Here is a 19,880-nt window from a genome sequence, read left to right on the forward strand (position 1 = left end):
GTTTCACCTTTTGTTAAGAACCACTCTCTTTTACGCAACTGTTGGTATTCTTCTTTTACTTTTGTAGCTTTTAGTTTATAAGTGCGAATCATTGGTTCATGATCATCCTCATTTTGTTTCTGTTGATGTTTCATCATCAATTTTTTTCCTCTCTATCATCTCTTCGAGAGGATGTCTGTTTGGCAAAGTCTTTGGCTTGTCCATCAAAGAATGTGTCTGAGTTTTTTCTAGTGGAGTTCTCTTCACGCGGCTTGTGTGAATCAAGTTTGAATCGGTTCGCTTAATCCATTATCAAGTCTCAATTGATAACAATTCTGTTAGTATCAGATTGAAAGAGAAACTTGATGATGGTATATGGGATCATGGATATTTGAAACAAATATTTACGATTGTTATGGAACTCTGGCCACCAACGAAACTACTTTGGATTCAATATGAAGAAGAAGATCTAGAGATAAGAGGAAGGAGTATTATGTTGGCAAACCAATTTTTTCAAAAACTTTATTATTTAATACTTAGCATCAAAATAGTTGTTTGAAATCATGAATGCGTCATCATATACATAAAATATTATAATATTGGAACATGTATTAATTCATACAATATTGATTTATTTTATACATGTTAGCCGTTTTAGAGAAAAGTAATTTCGCCTCTCCTAGTGATCTAAAAGAAGTGATTCTTAAAATTTAGCAAGAAAAAATGAGTATTGTAATAGCTAAGACATTGCCGTGACAGAATACTGTGCATTGATTGTGCATATCAATCATCCTAGCGAATACTCATCTCATGTCCGATTCGAATAGACACTTCTGGATCATTTGATTCACTTTCCTATTGCTATATGACTTCCCTCGTATCCTTCTTTGTTTGAATAGCCAAAAAAACATCTTACGATTAGTTATTTTTCCTTCTTTTCCTATTTTCTTTCACTGCAAAATTGAGCTCCTATTTACCGATGTTGGTGACTCATTCAGTTTTAGCACCCTCTACACGAAAGTCAGTGTCACAGGTGTTCTTATGGATTCTGGAGCTATACCGATTTTATTAGTTACCTGGTGAGAGCCATGTTCAAGTGATGAAATCGTTCTACGATTTTGTCAAAAGCCAGTAAGGAATTTCTTAGACTCTTTTTTTTTTTGTGAACTTTCTTATGCCTGTGTCAACATTTGATTTTTGATTATTTATTCTGATTATTTATTTCTGATGATAGGGTGAGGATTGGGGTTCAGGGGTACAACATGTCGTCGCTTCAGCCCCTTGACCTCGTTAGATCATTGTCTAAGCTGTCTGGGTCATGTGGATAAATTTTAAAAGTGCAAGTTCCGAGAGTTCGCAATGCAATTAGCGGCGGCTTTACCGTTTTTGTTCTCCGCGGAGAAGCTGCAGAAGAAAAAGCATTGGCACTTGATGGAACCGATATGGAGGATGGATCTTATCTGCTACAGTTTTACCGCCAGAACTCAGCAAGCTTAGTTCTGGTTTGAGTACTGCTGAGTTGGCTGCTAGGCATGTTGCCCATTTCCAAAGAAAAAAGTAAAATTTTATATTCATGCTTTTTTTCTCTTTACATTGGGTTTGTTTGTAATTTGCTGACAAATTAACTATTGAATTACAGGAGCCGAGGCATTTCTGTTACTGGATATGACCCTTCGCTCCATGTAGATGTTGTTAAGAGTGATTTGACTAACCGCTTTTCTTCATGTGGAAAGATCACTGATGTTTTTGTTCTTAAGAGGTTTGTTATTTCTTCTTTACAAACCATTTGTGAATTGTTTTTTTCCCTCCATCTAACCTTTTTTTTTCTTTTGCAGCCGGGCTTTGATCTATCTCTTCGGAATAGGCGCAGTAGATATGGCGTTGAGACTATGTCGGAGAGGTGACTCGGTACTCCGTGCTAAAGCCTTGCCAAATCCTAAAAGGAAAATTAACCATTACAGGGCGTAGACGCGTAGTACAAATCTCTCTGTTTTTGAATATTGTATTTTATAATATTGAATTTTGAATGGTAACTAATCATAGGAACATTAGGAATATATAAAAAAATAATGAGTAGGAATAAAATTTTGAAAATAATATCAAAATTAACGAGGAACAAAATTATTCTATAATTTTCTACAAAATTAACAAAATGGCGTTTGTTTAAACCCATGTAAACCAAGAGGCAAGAGTCATGTTTTCTAGTATAAACCGGAAAGAGAGTAAAGTGAAAACTACCCGAATAAAAAACACTGAAAATTGAAATGCAAACCAAGAGTCAAGAGTCGTGGTTTGTAGTAAACCGGAAAGAGAGTAAAGTGAAAAACCTCACACAAGAGGAAAGAATCATTTCTTGGTCTCGCGGCGCTTCTAACATTTCTTCTGTGTCTCTCAAGAAGATGGGATTCCTCTCTCAACAGATCTCAAGAGATGAACTCAAACCAGGAGATCACATCTATTCATGGCGTATGGCTTACATATACTCTCATCACGGTTCAGTCTCTTTCCCTTCCATCTATCTCTATGTAGCTACATTGCATTTAACACTCCTTCAGTTTCTGTTCAGACAATTCTCGCTGGATCTTAGCTTTTTATGTTCCTGTCTTAGAATAAATGACGATCCTTTCTATGTTTGCAACTTGTAGGAATCTATGTAGGCAATGGTGACGTCATACATTTCACTTGCGGAGGTGGTCTTGAGACAAGGACAGGGACTTTCGTAGACAACATCATCGTTAGTTCGGTTCCAAACCATGGAGGTGACAACCCTTGTCCTAACTGCGGAGACCAATCGAATCTCGACGGTGTGATCTGTTCTTGCCTCGACTGTTTCCTCGCCGGAGGAAACCTCTATCTCTTCGAGTACGGTGTCTCTGGACCCATCTTTATGGCTAAACCGCGAGGCGGTATCTGCACAACAGCGGTTTCAGACTCCTCTGATGAAACCGTTAACCGTGCGAGACACCTCTTGTCTAATAAAAATGGGTTTGGTGCGTATGATCTGTTGAGGAACAACTGTGAAGACTTTGCGATCTATTGCAAAACTGGTTTGATTGTTTTGTCTAAGCTGGGGAGTAGTGGACAGGCTAACTCGTGGTCTGCGGTGCGTGGTGTTTTGTCGCTTTGGGGGACGGTGAAGAGTGTTTCTGTGGGCTCTGCTGCGAGGTTGGTTGTTTCTGGGGTTGCTGGTGTTGGTGTTGTGACTTTGGCGGCGGGGTATGGTAACTACTGCTATGGTCGTTTATGTGCTGATATTGGTGTGAGAAGTGATGCTAGCAAAGTTCCTGTGGAAGACCTTGTTACGCTTATAGCGATTATCGAAAGAAGAGACGACAAGAAGTCTAGCTAGTTTAGCACTTGTTGTGGTGTGATTATGATTGTGATTGTGATTGTGATTGTGAGTGTTTGATGGTAACTAACTGTTTGCTTCTGTTTTCATTGTATGCGTGCAACCATGTGTGTTTGACACTACTTATCATGTGAAAATAACATTATTGTTGTTTCCAAAGTATTGGTTTACTTTGGAAGAATGTTGAAACAAAACAATAAACAAACACAAGTGGATGACGAATAGTGTTTGATCACCTACCTACCATTAGTTTGGCTCCTTGGTTGATTTGGAATTTAGTGTTAGTGTTACACTAGTCATCATCAGTAAAACAATAACTAAACAAAGCTGTCCACACGAGAAGGTTTTCTGATCATAACCCATTACAATCACACAAGAATACAACATGCTTTTGTCTCTATATCTTCTTCACCACCTTGTTTATCTGGCTGAATATACACGCACTGGTGTCTTTTTCTGAGTTATCAATAACTAATAACTCACCAAGTTGTTATTGTGGATCATAGAATCGGCTACTTCTACTTTTGCTGAATCGTGGAACTCTCTCTTTGTTATTATACAATAAAAACACTATAAATAATTATTATTTTTTTTAAACTTATTTTAGATTATATTTGTAAAACATTTTATTTTCAGTTTTTATTTAAAAAAAGAAATTTTAATTTCAAGATGTTATAGAGTAATCAAACTTTTTAGATTTGAAATCTTTTTTTTAATTAGATTATTTGATAAATTTTACGTATTGAAATTATATATCCTAGAATATTAATGTATTTTAGATGTAAAAATAATATTAAAATACTAAATTGCAAAGAGAAATTATAGATAAATTTATATTCATGTAACTTTATAAAAAAATTATATAGCATTATTAATTTATAATTTATCTAACTCAAAATCATAAATGTTTATTAATTTCTAGAGTTTCTCCTAAATATTTATGCAAATCACCTTTACCGGGGATAAATTGATTCTTAAATTCAATTTGACCTTTTGACTTTTTCCTTATCCAGCTAAGCCAATACAAAACCAGTTGACTTTAAAGGTTTGGTTTTTTTAAACCAACAATCTTGGAAAAAACTCTAGAGAACCCCCATTGATCTAGCCAGAGATGGAATCCATTCTTCTAGAGAAGATAGGATTATTCTCCAACAAGATCTCTAAAGACGATCTGAAACCAGGAGACCACATCTATTCATGGCGTAACGCTTATATCTATTCTCATCACGGTAACCCATCTCCTTCTCTCTCTTCTGGGTTTATCAAAGATCCAAACTTTATGTTTGCAATCTCACAGGAATCTACATAGGAGACGGAAAGGTCATTCATTTCACACGTGGAGGCGGTCTTGAAATCGGAACGGGAACTTTTTTGGACAAGCTCATCGTCAGCTCTATTACCAATCACGGAGGAGACAACCCTTGTCCTAACTGTGGAGGAAAGCAATCCAACACGCATGGAGTTATCTCTTCTTGTCTCGATTGCTTTCTCTCCGGAGGAGATCTCCTTCGCTTCGAGTACAGTGTCTCTCCGGCTCTGTTCATGTCCAAGCTCCGAGGCGGTACCTGCACGACGGCGGCTTCGGATCCTTCGGAGGAAGTGATCTCTCGTGCGGAGTTTCTTTTGCTGAGAAATGGGTTTGGTGAGTACCATGTGTTCGAGAATAACTGTGAGGATTTTGCGATGTACTGTAAGACGGGTTTGGTGGTGGGGAGAAGCTATGTGCTTGGGAGAAGCGGCCAGGCTAACTCGGTGAGTGCGGCTGCGTGTGTTGCGCGTATGGTTAGTCCTTGGGCTAGTAATGCTATACGTCTCTGTTCGGATGTTGGTATGCGGAGTGATGCTGTTAAAGTGCCTGTGGAGAGTCTCGTTGCTCGGTTTAATCAGGCTGATACATTGGCAAAGGAGAGCTGAGTTTGGTTTGGTTCTGATTGTGTGCAATGTGTGTATTTGATTGTTGGTTAATGCCAGATTGAATCTGCTTCTAAATTCTTTGAATTGTGTAACTCTATTGTAATGATGTGTGAATACAGTTTAATTGAGATCTTCATTGTTTGTGTTGTGTAAAAAAGTAAACGCGTAAAGAAAGAGATGTGGTTGATTCTTTACTCGTTATAACCACGCTTGAGACTGTCTTATTTTTGCGTAATCAAGAAGAAAACACGGTTTCTAAATTAAATTTAAGTTGATTACTGGTTGGTTAAACTGTTCAATTCGCAAGACCATAAGAGTTGGAACTGTAAGCCGTGATGACTAATAGGTTCAGGCATGAGGCGTAACAACACCAGCTTCTGGTCTAGAGAAAACCGTTGTTGACTCGTAGCTGAGAAAGACGGGAGAGAACATTCAGTTCTCGGTTCGGTTTGATTGTTCTTAATAAAATTTAAAGTGTGGTCTGATTCGGTTTGCTTCTTATTTTTGTTATAAAATTTTTGAGTCAATACCGGTTTAATTCATCTAATGCTTCGGTTCGATTAGACTCGGTTTATATACGAGAAGACGAGGAGAGTCGAGACCACACCAGTATAGAGAGAGAGAGGGAGAGACTCTTGATTGACTCAACAACACCTCCTTGAGAAGACGATGAGCTCGAAGAAGGGGGATTAGCGAATCTCGATAGATATAAATCATAATCTCCAATTTCTCAATCCCATTTTCATTTTGTTCATCGTGAAATCATGTCTTGGCTCCCTGTAGAATCTGATCCTGGTAAATCTTTTTTTTTTTTCTATCCAATTTGGGGTTTATTGTCTAATAGCTCCTTATTGTTCTCAGCTTCTTCAAATATACATCAAGGATTGGTCATGTTATATACTAAGTAGATAGTGTCTGTGTAAGCTATATTGTTTGTTGTTATTCATAATGTTTAGGTGTTTTCACGGAGATTATACAACAAATGCAAGTGAAAGGTGTGCAGGTTGAAGAGTTGTATTCCTTGGACATTACTTCTCTTGATGAAATAAGGTTTGTTCACACTCTTTTGTTGCTTCTTGTTTCCAACAAAACTCAGTCAATAATACTGTTGGGTTCTTCTTTGTTTAGTCCTGTTTACGGATTGGTATTGCTTTACAAGTGGCGTCCTGAGGAAAAGGAGTCTCGTGTTGTCATCACTGAACCAAACCCAAACTTCTTCTTTGCCAGCCAGGTCCCACTCTCTCCCCCCACATTTAGTTTTTTTTTTCAACTCTTTGGGAATGTTATAACTCTATGTGTGTTCTCTTGTAGATAATCAACAATGCTTGTGCTACACAAGCCTTACTGTCTGTCCTCATGAACTCTTCGGGTATCGAGATCGGTTCTGAACTGTCTGAACTGAAAGAGTTCGCTAAAGACTTCCCACCTGAGCTCAAAGGTTTAGCCATCAGCAACAACGAGGCGATACGTGCAGCTCACAACACCTTTGCTAGGCCTGACTCATCTTCCACCACCACGGACGAGGATGAGATAGCTGCTCGGAGGAAGAAAAAGGAAGAGGAAGATGATGATGTGTATCATTACATCAGCTACTTACCCGTCGATGGTATCTTATACGAGCTCGATGGTCTTAAAGAAGGACCCATCAGCCTTGGACAATGTCTCGGTGAGCCAGACGGAATCGAGTGGCTCAAAATGGTCCAACCTGTGGTGCAAGAGAGGATTGACCGGTATCTCCAGAACGAGATTCGGTTTAGTCTCTTGGCTGTGGTTAAGAACAGGAAAGAGATGTACCGAGCTGAGCTGAAAGAGTATCAGATGAAGCGGGAGAGGATTTTGCAGCAGGTGGGTGCACTGCAAGCTGATAAGTACACTGAGAAGAGCAGCTACGAGGCTCTGGATAAGTCTCTTTCTGAAGTCAACGTCGGGATCGAGACAGTGTCGCAGAAGATTGTAATGGAGGAAGAGAGGGCCAAGAACTGGAAGAAAGAGAACTTGAGGAGGAAACATAACTATGTCCCTTTCCTCTTCAACTTCCTCAAGATTCTTGCAGACAAGAAGAAGCTCAAGCCTCTCATTGAGAAAGCTAGACGTTAATACCTTAATCAGTTTTTTTTGCAATGATATTAAAACTTTATATGTATGAGGGTTTGATTGTATTCAGTCTGAGGATTTTTGTAGAACCAAATCTCTTAATTACATGAAACAATAAATCAAACAGAGTTACAAAACTTGTTCTCTTCTTTAATGTAAAAACTTCTATAATGGCAGATATCTCAACTGCTGCAATCATCATCGGTTTAGACTCACAAAACCGAAGATCGTCATATCATCACTCGTACCTGGTGGTTGTGAAAGAAGAGAGTAAACCGGCTGCTTGAGATGGTATTATATCCCCAAATGTCGACATAGCGGCTGCTGATCTATCCTTGAATATTCCAACTTGTCCGTCACTTAGTATTGACCCAAATCTACTACCAGCCTGAAACATATATTACATGATCTTACGATATTGAACAGATTATGAAAAAATATTGAGCCACTGATCAACCGAGGAGACTAGACTGTACCTGCATGAAAGACTTTAAGAACGGGGAAGCCACGCCGAAACTGGAGTCATCTTCCAAATCACTTGTTTGAGAAAGCTCGCCATTTGTAAATGCATTCCATGAGTTTCTTGACGAACTTTCATTTGATGTAACTGGAGTGGAGACCTTATTTGTACTTCTAGAGGACAGAGCCGGAGCGCTGAATTAACCGGATATGAGAAACCATTTTTCCCACAAGGCTACAAATAGTTTCAGGTGTGGAAGAAGAAAAGCTTACCTTATGGGAAGGTATTTGAAGCGGGGAACTGTGGAGCATGGCATGATATTTGACTCTGAGTTACTTGGTAGTTTCTGGGAAGTATCTGTGTACATTCGGTTTAGTTGCACAAAGAATCCAAATAGTACTGCGTGGCGTAGGTATGACTGCTTTTCGTTCTCCCAAAGATAAGGCTCGTACCTTTTTTAGACATTTCAAAACACAAGCATCAGAGAATGATTGAGACAATAAACGATAAGATGAGATGATTCCCATGAACTTGTTAGTAAAGATGTGCTTGGTCATAGTTTAGGGATAAGGTTCCTTACGTGAGCCAGTCTATAGGATCCAACTTTTGGGTCAGTTGGGAGATTACTCCATCAATGCGACCTCTGTTGACTGACTTTGTTTGCTGTTGGCCCTGCTTTCGCCTGAAAGCTGATCTGTTCATTGTGATCTTTGGTTGTATCTCCACATTGGTGCTTGTATCACCCCCAGAAAGAATGTCCGATGCAAATCTCAAATCCAGTAAAATTTGTAAAACCCCCTTCTCTGAAATTTGGGGTTCGTTGGCCTCCCTGGCAGATAAGAAATCCTCATAAATAATGATGATCTGCGTTGTACAAGAGAAATTGAAAAAAAAAATCATTTTATAAGCAATCACTAGCTTGGAGATATTTACTGATGAAAGTGAATAAGTGTGTATAGGAGAATAATTATAACGAACATTTTGAAGAGAAAATCGTTCCCTTGGCAGAAACATTTCTGCAGCATGTAGAAAATAATCATAGGAAAAGGAAGTAAACAGAGACAACGCACCTTCTCCAACAGGCTTGAAGCAAACTTTTGCAAAATTGACTTATCCAGTACATGGCCTCCAATTCGATGGATCTCTTCTGATGCTCGACAAAGAAATGAAATTATATAGAGCGAAGGCAAGGACGGAAGTGATATCTTCAACTCACTCTCGCCCTGCTCTTCCTTGACTATTGTCTCTTCCCACCCCTGCATTATCACTTCAAAGAGTCAGTAATTTCCAAAAACAAAGAGAGTGAACAACTAACTAACTATGTACATTTTTCAGAATATCTAATATCAATGCAAAACAGCTAAGAAGAAAGGATAAGGATCGTTTTTAGTTACCCTTAAAGGAGTTGTAGCAGACAGTCCATCGTCAATCGTAAGATCACGCAAGAAAATAGCGGAGAGCTCTTCCGATAACCACTGTATCCACAATGTATGAGCCTTAATGCACAGATCACGCATAGTTTTATTAAGCTCTTCAAATTTCGGACTTGTCTTCTCATCTGCCTTAAGTAGCGCGGCAACAGCTAACGAACTCTGCTTCCTAAGATCGGCATGCAACTGCTTTCCCGGGCTGTCAGCAGCACCTGGAGTATTCGAGCCAAATCTTGGTTGCCTCAACAAGGATGACAACTTATCAGAAACTGCATTCATAGTTTCTCTACACCACAATCTTGGAGAACCGAGAATCAAGGGAACGTGTTTCGAGTGGTTCAGCAATGCAAACAAGAGGCGTCCCATAAAAAGAGATTTCTCAATTATTATAGCAGGTGGAATTGCTTCGCTGTCGTTGTTCCCTTTCTTCATGGCAGCACAGAGAGATTCGAGTTCCTTATCCACATCTGCGAGAATTGCTGAGACACTGTCATAACATTTATTCTGCACGTATGGAGCAAGATCCTTTAACCTCGGACCTGCCTTTTCTGAATCAAAGAAGCTTAGGAGGTCTTCTAAAACATTCTGGCAGCGGTGATCAACTGCATCTCTGATTTGGCTAACTTCAGGACCAAAGTACGCCGTTAGACAACTTTGGAAGTCGCTTTCTTCAGGTGACGTTTTGTTTCCGGCAATAAAACCAGGTTTCCTAGCGTTAGGCTCGATGAACCAGACACCACCACCTGTAGAAGGTCTGTTTAAGTATGCTTGGAAGTTGATCTTCTCATCAGTGATCTCGCTAAAAGCACGAACCGACTCTGCCACATTGACAGCTTTAGCCAATTCCTCAAATCTAGAGTCAATAATGCATTTCATTCTTTCCACAAAGGCCTCCTCAAATATTTCATCCCACAGGTTCAAATCGTCGTCCAGAACAAGCTCCCGGATTCTATTCCAAGGTAGCTCTATCTCAGACCCAAAAACACTTTTAAGCCAATCTAAACTACCACTCAATACCTCTTTACTATCCATGGTCTCCCTTATCAACTTTTCCGCTGATCCAAGCTCTGCACCAGTAACAATAGCTTCAATCAAACGCTTCCCACTAACCTTACCAACAATATGTCCACCGCATTCCCTCAACCATGCCAGACACGCCTTAGAAATATCAACTTTCTCAAAAATAACCATAACAGATTCCAAATTATCTCTAAACAATTTCCACAACGCAACCTCCTCTTTCGGATTCGGAATCCCACCAAACAGCTGAGAAGCCGGAGGTGTACTCAAAATCGTCTTATAAAACAGAGGCATATCAGTCAACGCTTGCAAAAAAAGCTCACCAACTTGTCCCACAGTAACCTGAACCACACTCAACACATCACAAAACACCGAAACAACACTCCCAGCATCATCACCACTACAAGCATTCAACTTTTGCAGAACCCAAGTCTTCCTCGAGTCGAGAAACAACTCAAGAACCTCCTTCGGATCAAGCTCATCAACCACTGCTACAGCAGTTAACGCGTCCACGTAATCCCCCAACCCCAAACCCGGATCAAGAAGCCGTTCGTGGCTCCTCTGAGAAATCTGAGCCTTGAAGCCCTCCACTATCTGCCACTGATGCTCAAGCAACGGAAAATTAGCCAACAGTTTACTCTGATCCACCTCCTCCAACTTAACAAGTCTCTGCTGCACGTGCTGAGCACGCATGTACCTCCCAGCAGCTTCTAGAAACATGGACTCGTCGAGGCAGCCCCATATATTCTCCGGAGTATCCACCAGATACTTGACCCGACACGCGATCCCATACACATTGACTCGGGCCGGGTCAGTGATAGCGAGCGCGGGGGTTTTCGCTTCCGACGAGGAGGAGAGCGATCGAATGTTGCCGTGGATCGAGCTGATGTTCGCCGAGATCGACTCGCAGAGCGACTTCATGTGAACGATCGAGTCAGCCGAGTCGATTAGATCTCGGTACCGAGTCCCGACGAGTTGCCGGAGCTCCTCCTTCTTGTCCTCGATGTTCTTCCTAGTCGCCGACTCAACGCTACGGATCTCCGACATCGGTTTGGTGCGGAGGAGGGACTCAGCGTCTCTTTGACCGCTGCTTCCGAGCGAAACGGCGGCAGAAGCCGATGACATTCTCATGGTTTGTTTTTCTCCGGCGTGTTCTCTCTAGATTCTAGCAATGCATTCCACTGAGTTGAAGGAGGAGAGAAACGGAGCGGATCTGATCGGATCTAGAGATGCTTTTGCTCGGATTCTGAAGTAGATTCCCGGAATCAAGATCTAGTTTTGTAGTTTCTGTGCACTGAGTTTCTGCCATTGCTGTGGAACGAACACGACGAGAGATTAAGCGTTTTAACAAATTACATATTTACCCCGGTTTGGGTTTCGCAGTAGAAGAATTCTAATCGGAAGCTAACCGGTCCGGTTTGGTAAGTCATAGCAAGGATCATTAAATCTGGGGACTATTGTAATGTTTACCATAATAAAGGGGCAATTAGATAAATTAAATAAATAAATTAATGGATGAAATTGTTATTGTTCTTCTTCTCCAATAGACTTTTGCCTGCATCTCTTCGCCGATCACGATCCCTCCATCTCCGGTGATTTCCACCGTAAACTGATACGGTATTTCGTTTTACTGTATCATAAACGTTGCATCTCCCCGTATTTCACATTCCGTCATTTACATAGATCTTCAAACCTATCTATCTCCATCAACTCCGGCGGCTGCCGACGACGGCGTTTTAGCTCTGATTGGCTCGAAGAGAGGAGATCTCTAAGTATTGCTTCCCACCGTCTCCGAAATCTACCCGATCCGACATCGGATTGGAGTGAATTTTGACTTACAGTGAAGAGATTTTGAGAGAATGGTGGAGCCGGTGAACTCATCGCTTGGGAAAATGCTCTTGGAAGAGATCAGTCCAGTTGTCATGGTACTCTGCACGCCTCTTGTTGAAGAGACTTTCCTCAAGAATGGACTATCCTTTGTGGAAACGCTGAAGCCATTCTGCAACTTCAGTAATATCGATGGTGATGATAGACTTTGATTCTTTTATTCGTTTTCAAAGGTTTACTTCACCAACCGTTTAAACCGAGGTTTTGATTTCTTGTGCAGTTCCTGTTAGGACCTCAGGCGATCAGCTTTATCGGCTGAAGAAGTTTACGCTCAGATTGTTTAATGCCTCAGATATCAAACAACCAAACGTGGAGGTATGTAAAGCTTCTTGCTTTCTTACCTAGAACGCAACGTGGAAGAGGATTGTTTTGTGTTAGGTGTATGGTTGTATTAGAAGGCTCCTCCATTCTGCATCTTTGGTTGAGCTTCAAAATTGATTATGTTTACTTAATGGCTAGGTTGCAAAGCAACGGCTAGAACATGTTATCACTGAAGCTGGGGAGAAGGTTTTTGACGATTTGAAATCTGATCCTCCTCAAATTACTGATATACTCTCTAGTAAGTATCTCTATTCAATATTATGCCTTTTAAGAGATTTTTTTCTTATCATACCGGGTTGCTTTTCTAATGCTGATGTCTTTCCGTTACTGCAGATCCAGAGTCTGAAATTGCACCCACATGGTTTCAGTATTACAATAAGGAACTTATCCGTACACTGTCCTTTTCAGACCATGAGGCTTTTGATCATCCTGTGGCTTGTAAGACATTATAGAAAATCCAAAATTGTTGTTGTTGGCTTCATGCTTTAAACTAGGTTTGCTAATAGACTTTTCTGTTGCGTACGGAACAATTCTAAATGTGTTATTCAGGTCTCTTGGTCGTTTCATCAAAAGACGATCAACCTGTAAATAAATTTGTAGATCTTTTCAACACCAATAGATTACCTTCTTTGCTTAATGATGGTGTAATGGACCCAAAGATTTTGAAGCATTACCTGTTGGTGCATGACAATCAGGATGCCACAACAGAGAGGTAACTGTTCCTTACTACATAGTATATTATATGATTCTCATTATAACTATATGGCTGTCAAATGTAAGGCTTTAGTTGACGGGATGTAATTTCTTCTGTAGAACGTCTAAAGTTCTGTCTGAGATGAGAAGTACATTTGGAAACAATGAGTGCAACTTACTTTGCACTAATTCATCTAAAGAGGGGAACGTGGAACATCAGGCTAATCCATGGGCTTCATTTGTAAGCCTCTCATCAGTATTTTATCCAACATATTGCTCATGATTCATATATCAATCCATGTTTTTGTAAGTTCAACATTTTAATTATTTTTTCTTTCTGAAAGAAATCAAGTGTTTCGGCCGACAAACTTGGATGTGCTCTCACTGGCGACGATATCGTGGAGGTAACATTCGCTTTCTGATGATATTCACGCCTTTCGAATATTTTGGAATGTTTTAACCAACACTATTAGTTCTCCTCGTATATTCGAGGTAGATCAAAGATCTGATGCAAGAGTTTGCATCGAGGCATATAATTCCTTACATGGAACAGAAAGTTCGAGATCTTAATCAACAGGTTAGCTTTAGATTTTCTAAAAAGTTAATCGTGGGAACATGCTTTACGTTTTCTGTATGCTTTACTTTGTTCTTTTTTTTTCTCTTTCCATATCATTTAGTTTGCATTTTGCTGTGTCACTAGATTTCTGCAACAAGGAAAGGACTTAGAAACCAAATAAAAAACTTATGGTGGAGAAAAGGAAAAGACGATGTTCCGGATTCAACCAAAGGTTCTATGTATGCTTTCTTGAAATTTTTGCTCCTTTAATGTTTTCCTTGACGTCATCATAAGCTCTTACTATTTTTTTTTTCATTTTTGAAGGTATACATTTAGCTCCACTGAATCTCAAATTAGAATTTTGGGTGACTACGCCTTCATGTTGCATGATTATGAACTTGCATTGTCAAGCTATCGCTTAATATCAACCGATTACAAGCTCGATAAAGCTTGGAAGCACTATGCTGGTGTTCAGGTAGCTTCACAGCTTTATGATTGTGTTTCTATGTAGGTATTCAGGTGGCATTATTTTTAATCAATACTCGTTTTGTATAATTTAATCTAACATATAGTATAGGTTAGCCCATCAGGCCGATTGTTTTGGTCTTTATTTTCCATTGCTCGTTACTTGTGGTGGCTTCAATAACTCATCTTCTCATGTATGCTTGGGAAGGAAATGATGGGACTTGCATATTTCATCTCAGACCAGTCAAAAAAGGAAGCTGAGTACTGCATGGAAAATGCATTCAGCACTTATCTGGTATGTTTTTATAACCCACCTAAAACAGTTCTTTCAGTGAATGTCCCTCGCTTACTTGAATTAGTGTTTATTATAAGCAAAACTTGAAACTGAAATAGTAATGGGTTAACTTGAGCAAGTGACGCGGTAGTACATGCTGTAACATGTCCTTGTAATCTCATGCAGAAACTTGGGAGGTCTGGATTTCAAAATGCTACGAGATGTGGGCTCTGGTGGGCAGAGATGCTAAAAGCTGGAGACCAGTACAAAGAAGCTGCTTCTGCTTACTTCCGCATATGTGGAGAGGTGCTTCTTTTATGCCTCAGAACATATGCACTTTATACCATTTCTAACTTTATTATTTTTTCAGGAACCATTACACGCCGCAGTCATGTTAGAGCAAGCTTCTTACTGCTTCGTGTTAACTAAGCCCGCGATGTTAAACAAGTATGGATTTCACTTAGTTCTCTCAGGAGACCACTATAAAAACTGTGATCAGGTACATGTAATTTTGTTGAAAGGGATCAAGCTTCGTACATGCTTTGCAATCTAAAGAATACAGTTTTTATGCGTTTTTTCAGGTTAGCCATGCAATTCGTACATATAGAAGTGCAATCTCTGTTTATGAATCAACTACATGGAGCCATATCAAAGACCATGTACATTTTCATATTGGACGGTAAGTTTTAAACGTTGTGAATGTACGTCTAAGGCGTGATGTTTAGGAAATTGTGGTCTAAGACTTGCTATGAAATTACCTTTTCAGGTGGTACGCACTTGTTGGGATGCATGATGTTGCAGTTAGAAATATGCTCAAAGTACTGGACTGTGGCAACCAATCCAAGGCAACCCAAGAGATTTTTCTCAGAGACTTTTTCGAGATTGTTAAGGTGCCTAGCTTATACCTGCTGTTTTATACGCTTTACTGAAGCTGCACAGAGAATAATAGAGTGCTTCCAATAGTTACCCCTGGTCTCTACTCTTTGTTCTTTGACTATACAAAATAACTTCTTACTTTTTGTCATTCTGAAGAAAACTGGAATGAAGCACGAGGTGGTGGGACTTCAACTACCATTTATTAATATGTCGTCTCTTCAAGTTATATATGAAGACCATCGCACTTATGCATCTCAAGCTTCTGTAAGTTGCATACTCACTCTTTGGAAGAATGTACATATTGGTACCCATCATAATCTTCCTCGGATGTTTTGCCTTTTTACTTCATTATGAACAGCATAACTGATATCAGTATTTCTGGTTAATTTTTTTTGGATTAATGCAAATAATACTTGCAAATAAATAATATTTGTGCATCCCTGAATTTTTTCTTTTTCATTATTGGTGAATTTGCATCTGTTGTTTACTAATATTATTTACGTGTCATGGTCAGGTTCTTGTACAAGAGAGCATCTGGCAGTCACTGGAGGATGATATCATTCCATCATTAAATTCTGGCAAGTCAAACTGGCTGGAATTACAGTCAAAGCTACTACCAAAGAAATACAAGGAATCCAATGTTTGTGTGGCTGGAGGTGAATTTACATCTTTTTCATTAATGTTGTTAGCTGCATTCGATGTTTACCTGAATCATGGAGCTTCTTCATTATCCTGCACTTAACTTATGCACACTAATACGCAAAATCTGGTCTACCTTATCGTACCAGCAGGAGGACATTTCAATTTGATCTAGACATGCTTTGATGTTGAAAAAATGTATATTTTTGGAACGCCCAGCTGTGATAATTCTGCACGGAGTATAAGATTTCCTCATTAGTCATATCATAGCATCTGTAAATGTTATCAGTTGTGCCTCTGCCAAGGAAGAGGGATTTCTTAGTTTGTCAATAAATTCAGGCCATATTGTTGAGGAGGACATGATATTCTGCTGTAGTATGTTTGAAAATGTTTGTAATTGTGGATTTTTACTTGTACTTCTTTGTTATCAGAGTCAGTGAAAGTGGATCTGGAGTTTAGGAATCCCTTGCTAATCTCTACTTCTATAACAAGCGTATCTCTCATCTGTGAACTTACCTCAAATTCTGATGACCTAAAAGGTAAGCTGTTTATAATATTGATGTTCACTTTGGAATTGTTCTACGTCCTTCGGTTTATAGATGTGAAACTTATTTCAAACGTTTGGACTTTGTAAAGTTGATAAACACCCAAGTAGCATAAGCTTGGGGACCGAGAGTTCCGCAGAACATAATCAGTAAGCAGCTAATCTCTTCATTCAGGTTTCTTTTAACTTTGTTGATCTACAATTGAATGATTAAGCTGCAACGTCTTTACCAACAATACTACAGGGGTACAACATCTGGTTTTTCTTCTTTCACTTTGTCTGAAGTGGACTTAACATTAGGCGGAGGCGAGAAAAAACTGGTGAGTCTGCTAAACTGAAAACATAGATCGATTGACACGTTTTAATATTTTTACTCTTTCTATATCTGACATTATTCATCTTCTTGTGTATATATAGAGAAACACGTTTAATTTTTTTTGATGTTTCACTTGTGATTGCTGGCTTTACCTCATTGCTACTAACCTTGATTGTAGTCACAGTTTTGAATTGCCTTGGTCCTTTTTAACTTCTGACTATTATATCTTCCGTTTGCTTACTGTATCCTTTGGTGAATCTCTGATGGTTTTATCAGCTGCTGTTTACGTTTGACTTATTGTCATAACTTTTTTCTTCTAGGTGAGACTCACGGTTACCCCCAGTGAAGAAGGTATCCTCAAAATTGTCGGTGTAAGGTGGAGGTTGTCTGGTTCTGTTGTAGGTGTGCATTACTTCCAATCTGCCCCTGGAAAGGCAAAAACTAACAAGGGAAGACGGAAAAACAAACTTACTCCCACTGATGCCTTGAAATTTTTGGTCATCAAGGTGCAAACTTTTCCTCTACGGTTTAATTTTGTAAGATTTGCTACGACGTCTAACATAATGAAATTTTGACTGTGCAGAGTCTACCCAGGCTTTTGGGTTCAATTGATCATCTGCCTGAGAAATTGTATGCTGGAGATCTACGTTATCTTGTTTTAGAGTTAAAAAACAAGTCGGAATTCCCGATAAAGGTAGTTTTCGTTTATGATCAACCCTTATCATTCATATTCTCTACCGTTTAGCCAGTAAAATTTATTTTTGTTCTGTTATTGTGTATTAATTTAGTTTGTCATTGTCTGGCTTATCTACTTATTCTTGCTTGATTACCGAATATTGTGATGCACTAAGCTATTCTCTGGATTATTTTTGAGCTTTAAAAGTCTGTCTGTCCTTGTAGAATCTTAAAATGAAGATTAGCCATCCAAGATTTGTAAATCCTGGAAATCATGAAGAAGAGGTGACAACGGAGTTTCCAGATTGCTTAAAGAAGGGCCATGAACAAAATTTTGTGAAGAGTGAAACAAGTAGTGTATTTTCATTTCCAAAGGTCCGTGGCTAACCTTTTTATTCAAGCCTCCAGGTAAATGTGCATGTCAGGTTATTCTAACATGGTTCTGAATGTTGCTCTTTTTCAGGATGTGTCACTGCAAGGAGATAAATCTTTGAGGTGGCCTCTCTGGCTTCGAGCTGCCATCCCAGGAACGATATCTTTGTATTTCACAATATACTATGAGATGGAAAATGTATCAAGCATCATGAAGTATCGCACCCTAAGGATGCATTATAATTTAAAGGTGATGAATCTCTAGGCTGGTTGTTTCTACCTTCATTATGTTATAGGCAATATTTGCATTGACCAACCAATCTGAACCATTTCTATATCGTACATTTTTATATAGGTTTTGCCATCTCTAGAGACCTCGTTCGAAATCACTCCCTCTCCATCAAAGTTGCAAGAATGTCTTGTGCGTATGGATATACTGAACCGTGCGAATTCAGATTCTTTCCAAATTCATCAGTTGTCAACAGTTGGGTGTCGGTGGGGTATCTCCTTACTTGAGCGTGTTGATACAATCTTACCTTCCAAGTCTCTGCTTCCCGGGCAAGCTTTATCATGTCACTTCATGATTAAGGTCGCTATTAGCTTAAAATGTTCATTTAGTAGCTAGTTGGTCTTTCTCTTTTCCATGTCTGAAATTAGAATATTGTTTAAATTTCAGGATAACAGAAGATCAGCGACTGAAGAAGAGAAAACCATGTCCATTCCTCCCAGCCAAACCGACGTAAAACTGTTTGCTCAGGATGACGACGAAAAACTTTTTGATATCGTTAACTCACCTTTAGCAAGCTTCCATGAAAGTGAAAGGTCATGTCAAGAAACCTCAGATCAGGTAAGCGAAATCCTCTTTCAGGGACATATATATATCTTATGCGGTAGAGATGTTTTTTCAAGGGAACATTCATTTTCTCTTAAACATAGCATCATCACTGGTAACTTTCTATCATCAGAAACCATAATGAACTCGTGTTTGTATGATTGAAACAGTTAAGTACCAATACCGTTGACTTCATTCTAATCTCTCACCCAGCAAAATCCAGCAATTCATCAGGAGTGGCAGATATACCAAAGATTCTGTCTCACCATTCATGTCACAATAGGTAAAGAGTATTCACGTAACAGTATATTTTCTTCAGCTTTGAAACCTATTTTTAACTAACGTGTAATCATTCGATTACAGAATCAGGAGCTCAAACCCGCTATCGTGGTCCCTAGACGGTCCCCAAGCCATATACCACGACTTCTCGACCTCCTTGTGTGAAATTCAACTAAAATTAGTAATCAGAAACACATCTGATGGAATATCATCTGTGAGCTTCAACACCATTGATTCCGTACAAGACGTAGCAACACCAACTCCTTCCGCTGGAAACCAATCCGGGTGGCGCTACGTGCCAGATATAACAGAGGAAATGAAACTGACTTCAGATGTCATGGGGAGCCGTTCAGGGAAACCTCCATCGTCCATGGAAAGCTCACCTCCTTTCATATGGTCAGGTTTAAGTTCCACAAAGGTCGAAATCCAGCCATTGTCAACAACGGAGATCCCGCTGCAGATATCGGTTTTCGCTCCAGGTATCTACAATCTCTCTTCGTATAAACTTACCTGGGAGCTTTCCGGGCGTGAAGATGCATCATCAGGGACATGCCAAGGCTATCCTTATTACCTTACTGTTCTTCAGTCTCAGTGAACTTTCATAGCTCTCTCTCTCTGTATTCTGTGTATCCATTTTGATGGTTTACGTCTGAGTTTTCAATTTTGATTGTAGCAAATTGTTGTCAAGAAATGTTTTTTCGGTAGGAGAAAGATTAATTTTACATTACACCAAAATTTGAAAAAGGTGGATCTCAGCTTTACTTTTGTTTGTGGAATAAAAGGATTATAGATATTATCATTTTATTTACTTCCAATCATTTATACCTTCTGTTTGATTCCAATAATATTAATATGAAATTATTAATATTCAGTAAAAAAATGGGTTCCTCGACATTCTCAAGTTC

At 39.3% G+C, this 19,880-nt stretch overlaps 5 protein-coding genes across 5 annotated transcripts; 4 read left to right on the top strand and 1 right to left on the bottom strand.

Moving 5' to 3' along the window:
* The first annotated feature begins 2,212 nt into the window (after nucleotides 1–2,212).
* Nucleotides 2,213–3,490, top strand: LOC117131607. Its single transcript, XM_033283662.1, has 2 exons — nucleotides 2,213–2,472; nucleotides 2,625–3,490. Exons 1-2 carry the CDS (start codon nucleotides 2,244–2,246, stop codon nucleotides 3,326–3,328), a joined length of 933 nt encoding a protein of 310 aa, XP_033139553.1. The 5' UTR covers nucleotides 2,213–2,243; the 3' UTR covers nucleotides 3,329–3,490.
* Nucleotides 3,491–3,743: 253 nt separating this feature from the next.
* LOC117131610 lies at nucleotides 3,744–5,431 on the top strand. Its single transcript, XM_033283666.1, has 2 exons — nucleotides 3,744–4,557; nucleotides 4,626–5,431. The coding sequence occupies exons 1-2, from the start codon at nucleotides 4,440–4,442 to the stop codon at nucleotides 5,240–5,242; spliced, it is 735 nt and encodes a 244-aa protein (XP_033139557.1). The 5' UTR covers nucleotides 3,744–4,439; the 3' UTR covers nucleotides 5,243–5,431.
* Nucleotides 5,432–5,691: 260 nt separating this feature from the next.
* LOC117131605 (ubiquitin carboxyl-terminal hydrolase) lies at nucleotides 5,692–7,475 on the top strand. Its single transcript, XM_033283660.1, has 4 exons — nucleotides 5,692–6,037; nucleotides 6,199–6,292; nucleotides 6,371–6,473; nucleotides 6,554–7,475. Exons 1-4 carry the CDS (start codon nucleotides 6,007–6,009, stop codon nucleotides 7,337–7,339), a joined length of 1,014 nt encoding a protein of 337 aa, XP_033139551.1. The 5' UTR covers nucleotides 5,692–6,006; the 3' UTR covers nucleotides 7,340–7,475.
* Nucleotides 7,340–12,106, bottom strand: LOC117131603 (conserved oligomeric Golgi complex subunit 1-like). The gene is made up of 6 exons (XM_033283658.1): nucleotides 9,191–12,106; nucleotides 8,867–9,052; nucleotides 8,377–8,660; nucleotides 8,069–8,248; nucleotides 7,813–7,990; nucleotides 7,340–7,724 (listed from the first exon to the last, which is right to left on the bottom strand). Exons 1-6 carry the CDS (start codon nucleotides 11,375–11,377, stop codon nucleotides 7,575–7,577), a joined length of 3,165 nt encoding a protein of 1,054 aa, XP_033139549.1. The 5' UTR covers nucleotides 11,378–12,106; the 3' UTR covers nucleotides 7,340–7,574.
* LOC103847894 (trafficking protein particle complex subunit 8-like) lies at nucleotides 12,106–19,790 on the top strand. The gene is made up of 28 exons (XM_033283656.1): nucleotides 12,106–12,268; nucleotides 12,354–12,448; nucleotides 12,593–12,692; nucleotides 12,788–12,892; nucleotides 13,004–13,166; nucleotides 13,268–13,388; nucleotides 13,492–13,551; nucleotides 13,644–13,724; nucleotides 13,848–13,942; nucleotides 14,028–14,178; nucleotides 14,377–14,463; nucleotides 14,629–14,748; nucleotides 14,813–14,941; nucleotides 15,024–15,121; nucleotides 15,209–15,332; nucleotides 15,475–15,582; nucleotides 15,833–15,974; nucleotides 16,389–16,496; nucleotides 16,594–16,651; nucleotides 16,746–16,821; nucleotides 17,138–17,323; nucleotides 17,401–17,511; nucleotides 17,718–17,867; nucleotides 17,956–18,114; nucleotides 18,220–18,453; nucleotides 18,541–18,711; nucleotides 18,867–18,979; nucleotides 19,060–19,790. Exons 1-28 carry the CDS (start codon nucleotides 12,106–12,108, stop codon nucleotides 19,568–19,570), a joined length of 3,819 nt encoding a protein of 1,272 aa, XP_033139547.1. The 3' UTR covers nucleotides 19,571–19,790.
* Nucleotides 19,791–19,880: the final 90 nt, after the last annotated feature.

The sequence above is a fragment of the Brassica rapa genome, unplaced genomic scaffold, assembly GCF_000309985.2.
Source record: "Brassica rapa cultivar Chiifu-401-42 unplaced genomic scaffold, CAAS_Brap_v3.01 Scaffold1075, whole genome shotgun sequence".
Lineage (NCBI taxonomy): Eukaryota > Viridiplantae > Streptophyta > Magnoliopsida > Brassicales > Brassicaceae > Brassica > Brassica rapa.

Coding starts and splice junctions, on each gene's coding strand:
- LOC117131607 (XM_033283662.1), top strand. CDS start 2,244: ATGCAAACCAAGAGTCAAGAGTCGTGGTTTGTAGTAAACCGGAAAGAG. Junction 2,473..2,624: donor TTACATATACTCTCATCACG/GTTCAGTCTCTT, acceptor TGCAACTTGTAG/GAATCTATGTAGGCAATGGT.
- LOC117131610 (XM_033283666.1), top strand. CDS start 4,440: ATGGAATCCATTCTTCTAGAGAAGATAGGATTATTCTCCAACAAGATC. Junction 4,558..4,625: donor TTATATCTATTCTCATCACG/GTAACCCATCTC, acceptor GCAATCTCACAG/GAATCTACATAGGAGACGGA.
- LOC117131605 (XM_033283660.1), top strand. CDS start 6,007: ATGTCTTGGCTCCCTGTAGAATCTGATCCTG. Junction 6,038..6,198: donor CCCTGTAGAATCTGATCCTG/GTAAATCTTTTT, acceptor CATAATGTTTAG/GTGTTTTCACGGAGATTATA. Junction 6,474..6,553: donor ACTTCTTCTTTGCCAGCCAG/GTCCCACTCTCT, acceptor GTTCTCTTGTAG/ATAATCAACAATGCTTGTGC.
- LOC117131603 (XM_033283658.1), bottom strand. CDS start 11,377: ATGAGAATGTCATCGGCTTCTGCCGCCGTTTCGCTCGGAAGCAGCGGT. Junction 9,053..9,190: donor CTGCTACAACTCCTTTAAGG/GTAACTAAAAAC, acceptor GTGATAATGCAG/GGGTGGGAAGAGACAATAGT. Junction 8,249..8,376: donor GATCCTATAGACTGGCTCAC/GTAAGGAACCTT, acceptor TGTCTAAAAAAG/GTACGAGCCTTATCTTTGGG.
- LOC103847894 (XM_033283656.1), top strand. CDS start 12,106: ATGGTGGAGCCGGTGAACTCATCGCTTGGGAAAATGCTCTTGGAAGAG. Junction 12,269..12,353: donor CAACTTCAGTAATATCGATG/GTGATGATAGAC, acceptor TTTCTTGTGCAG/TTCCTGTTAGGACCTCAGGC. Junction 13,943..14,027: donor GATTCAACCAAAGGTTCTAT/GTATGCTTTCTT, acceptor TCATTTTTGAAG/GTATACATTTAGCTCCACTG.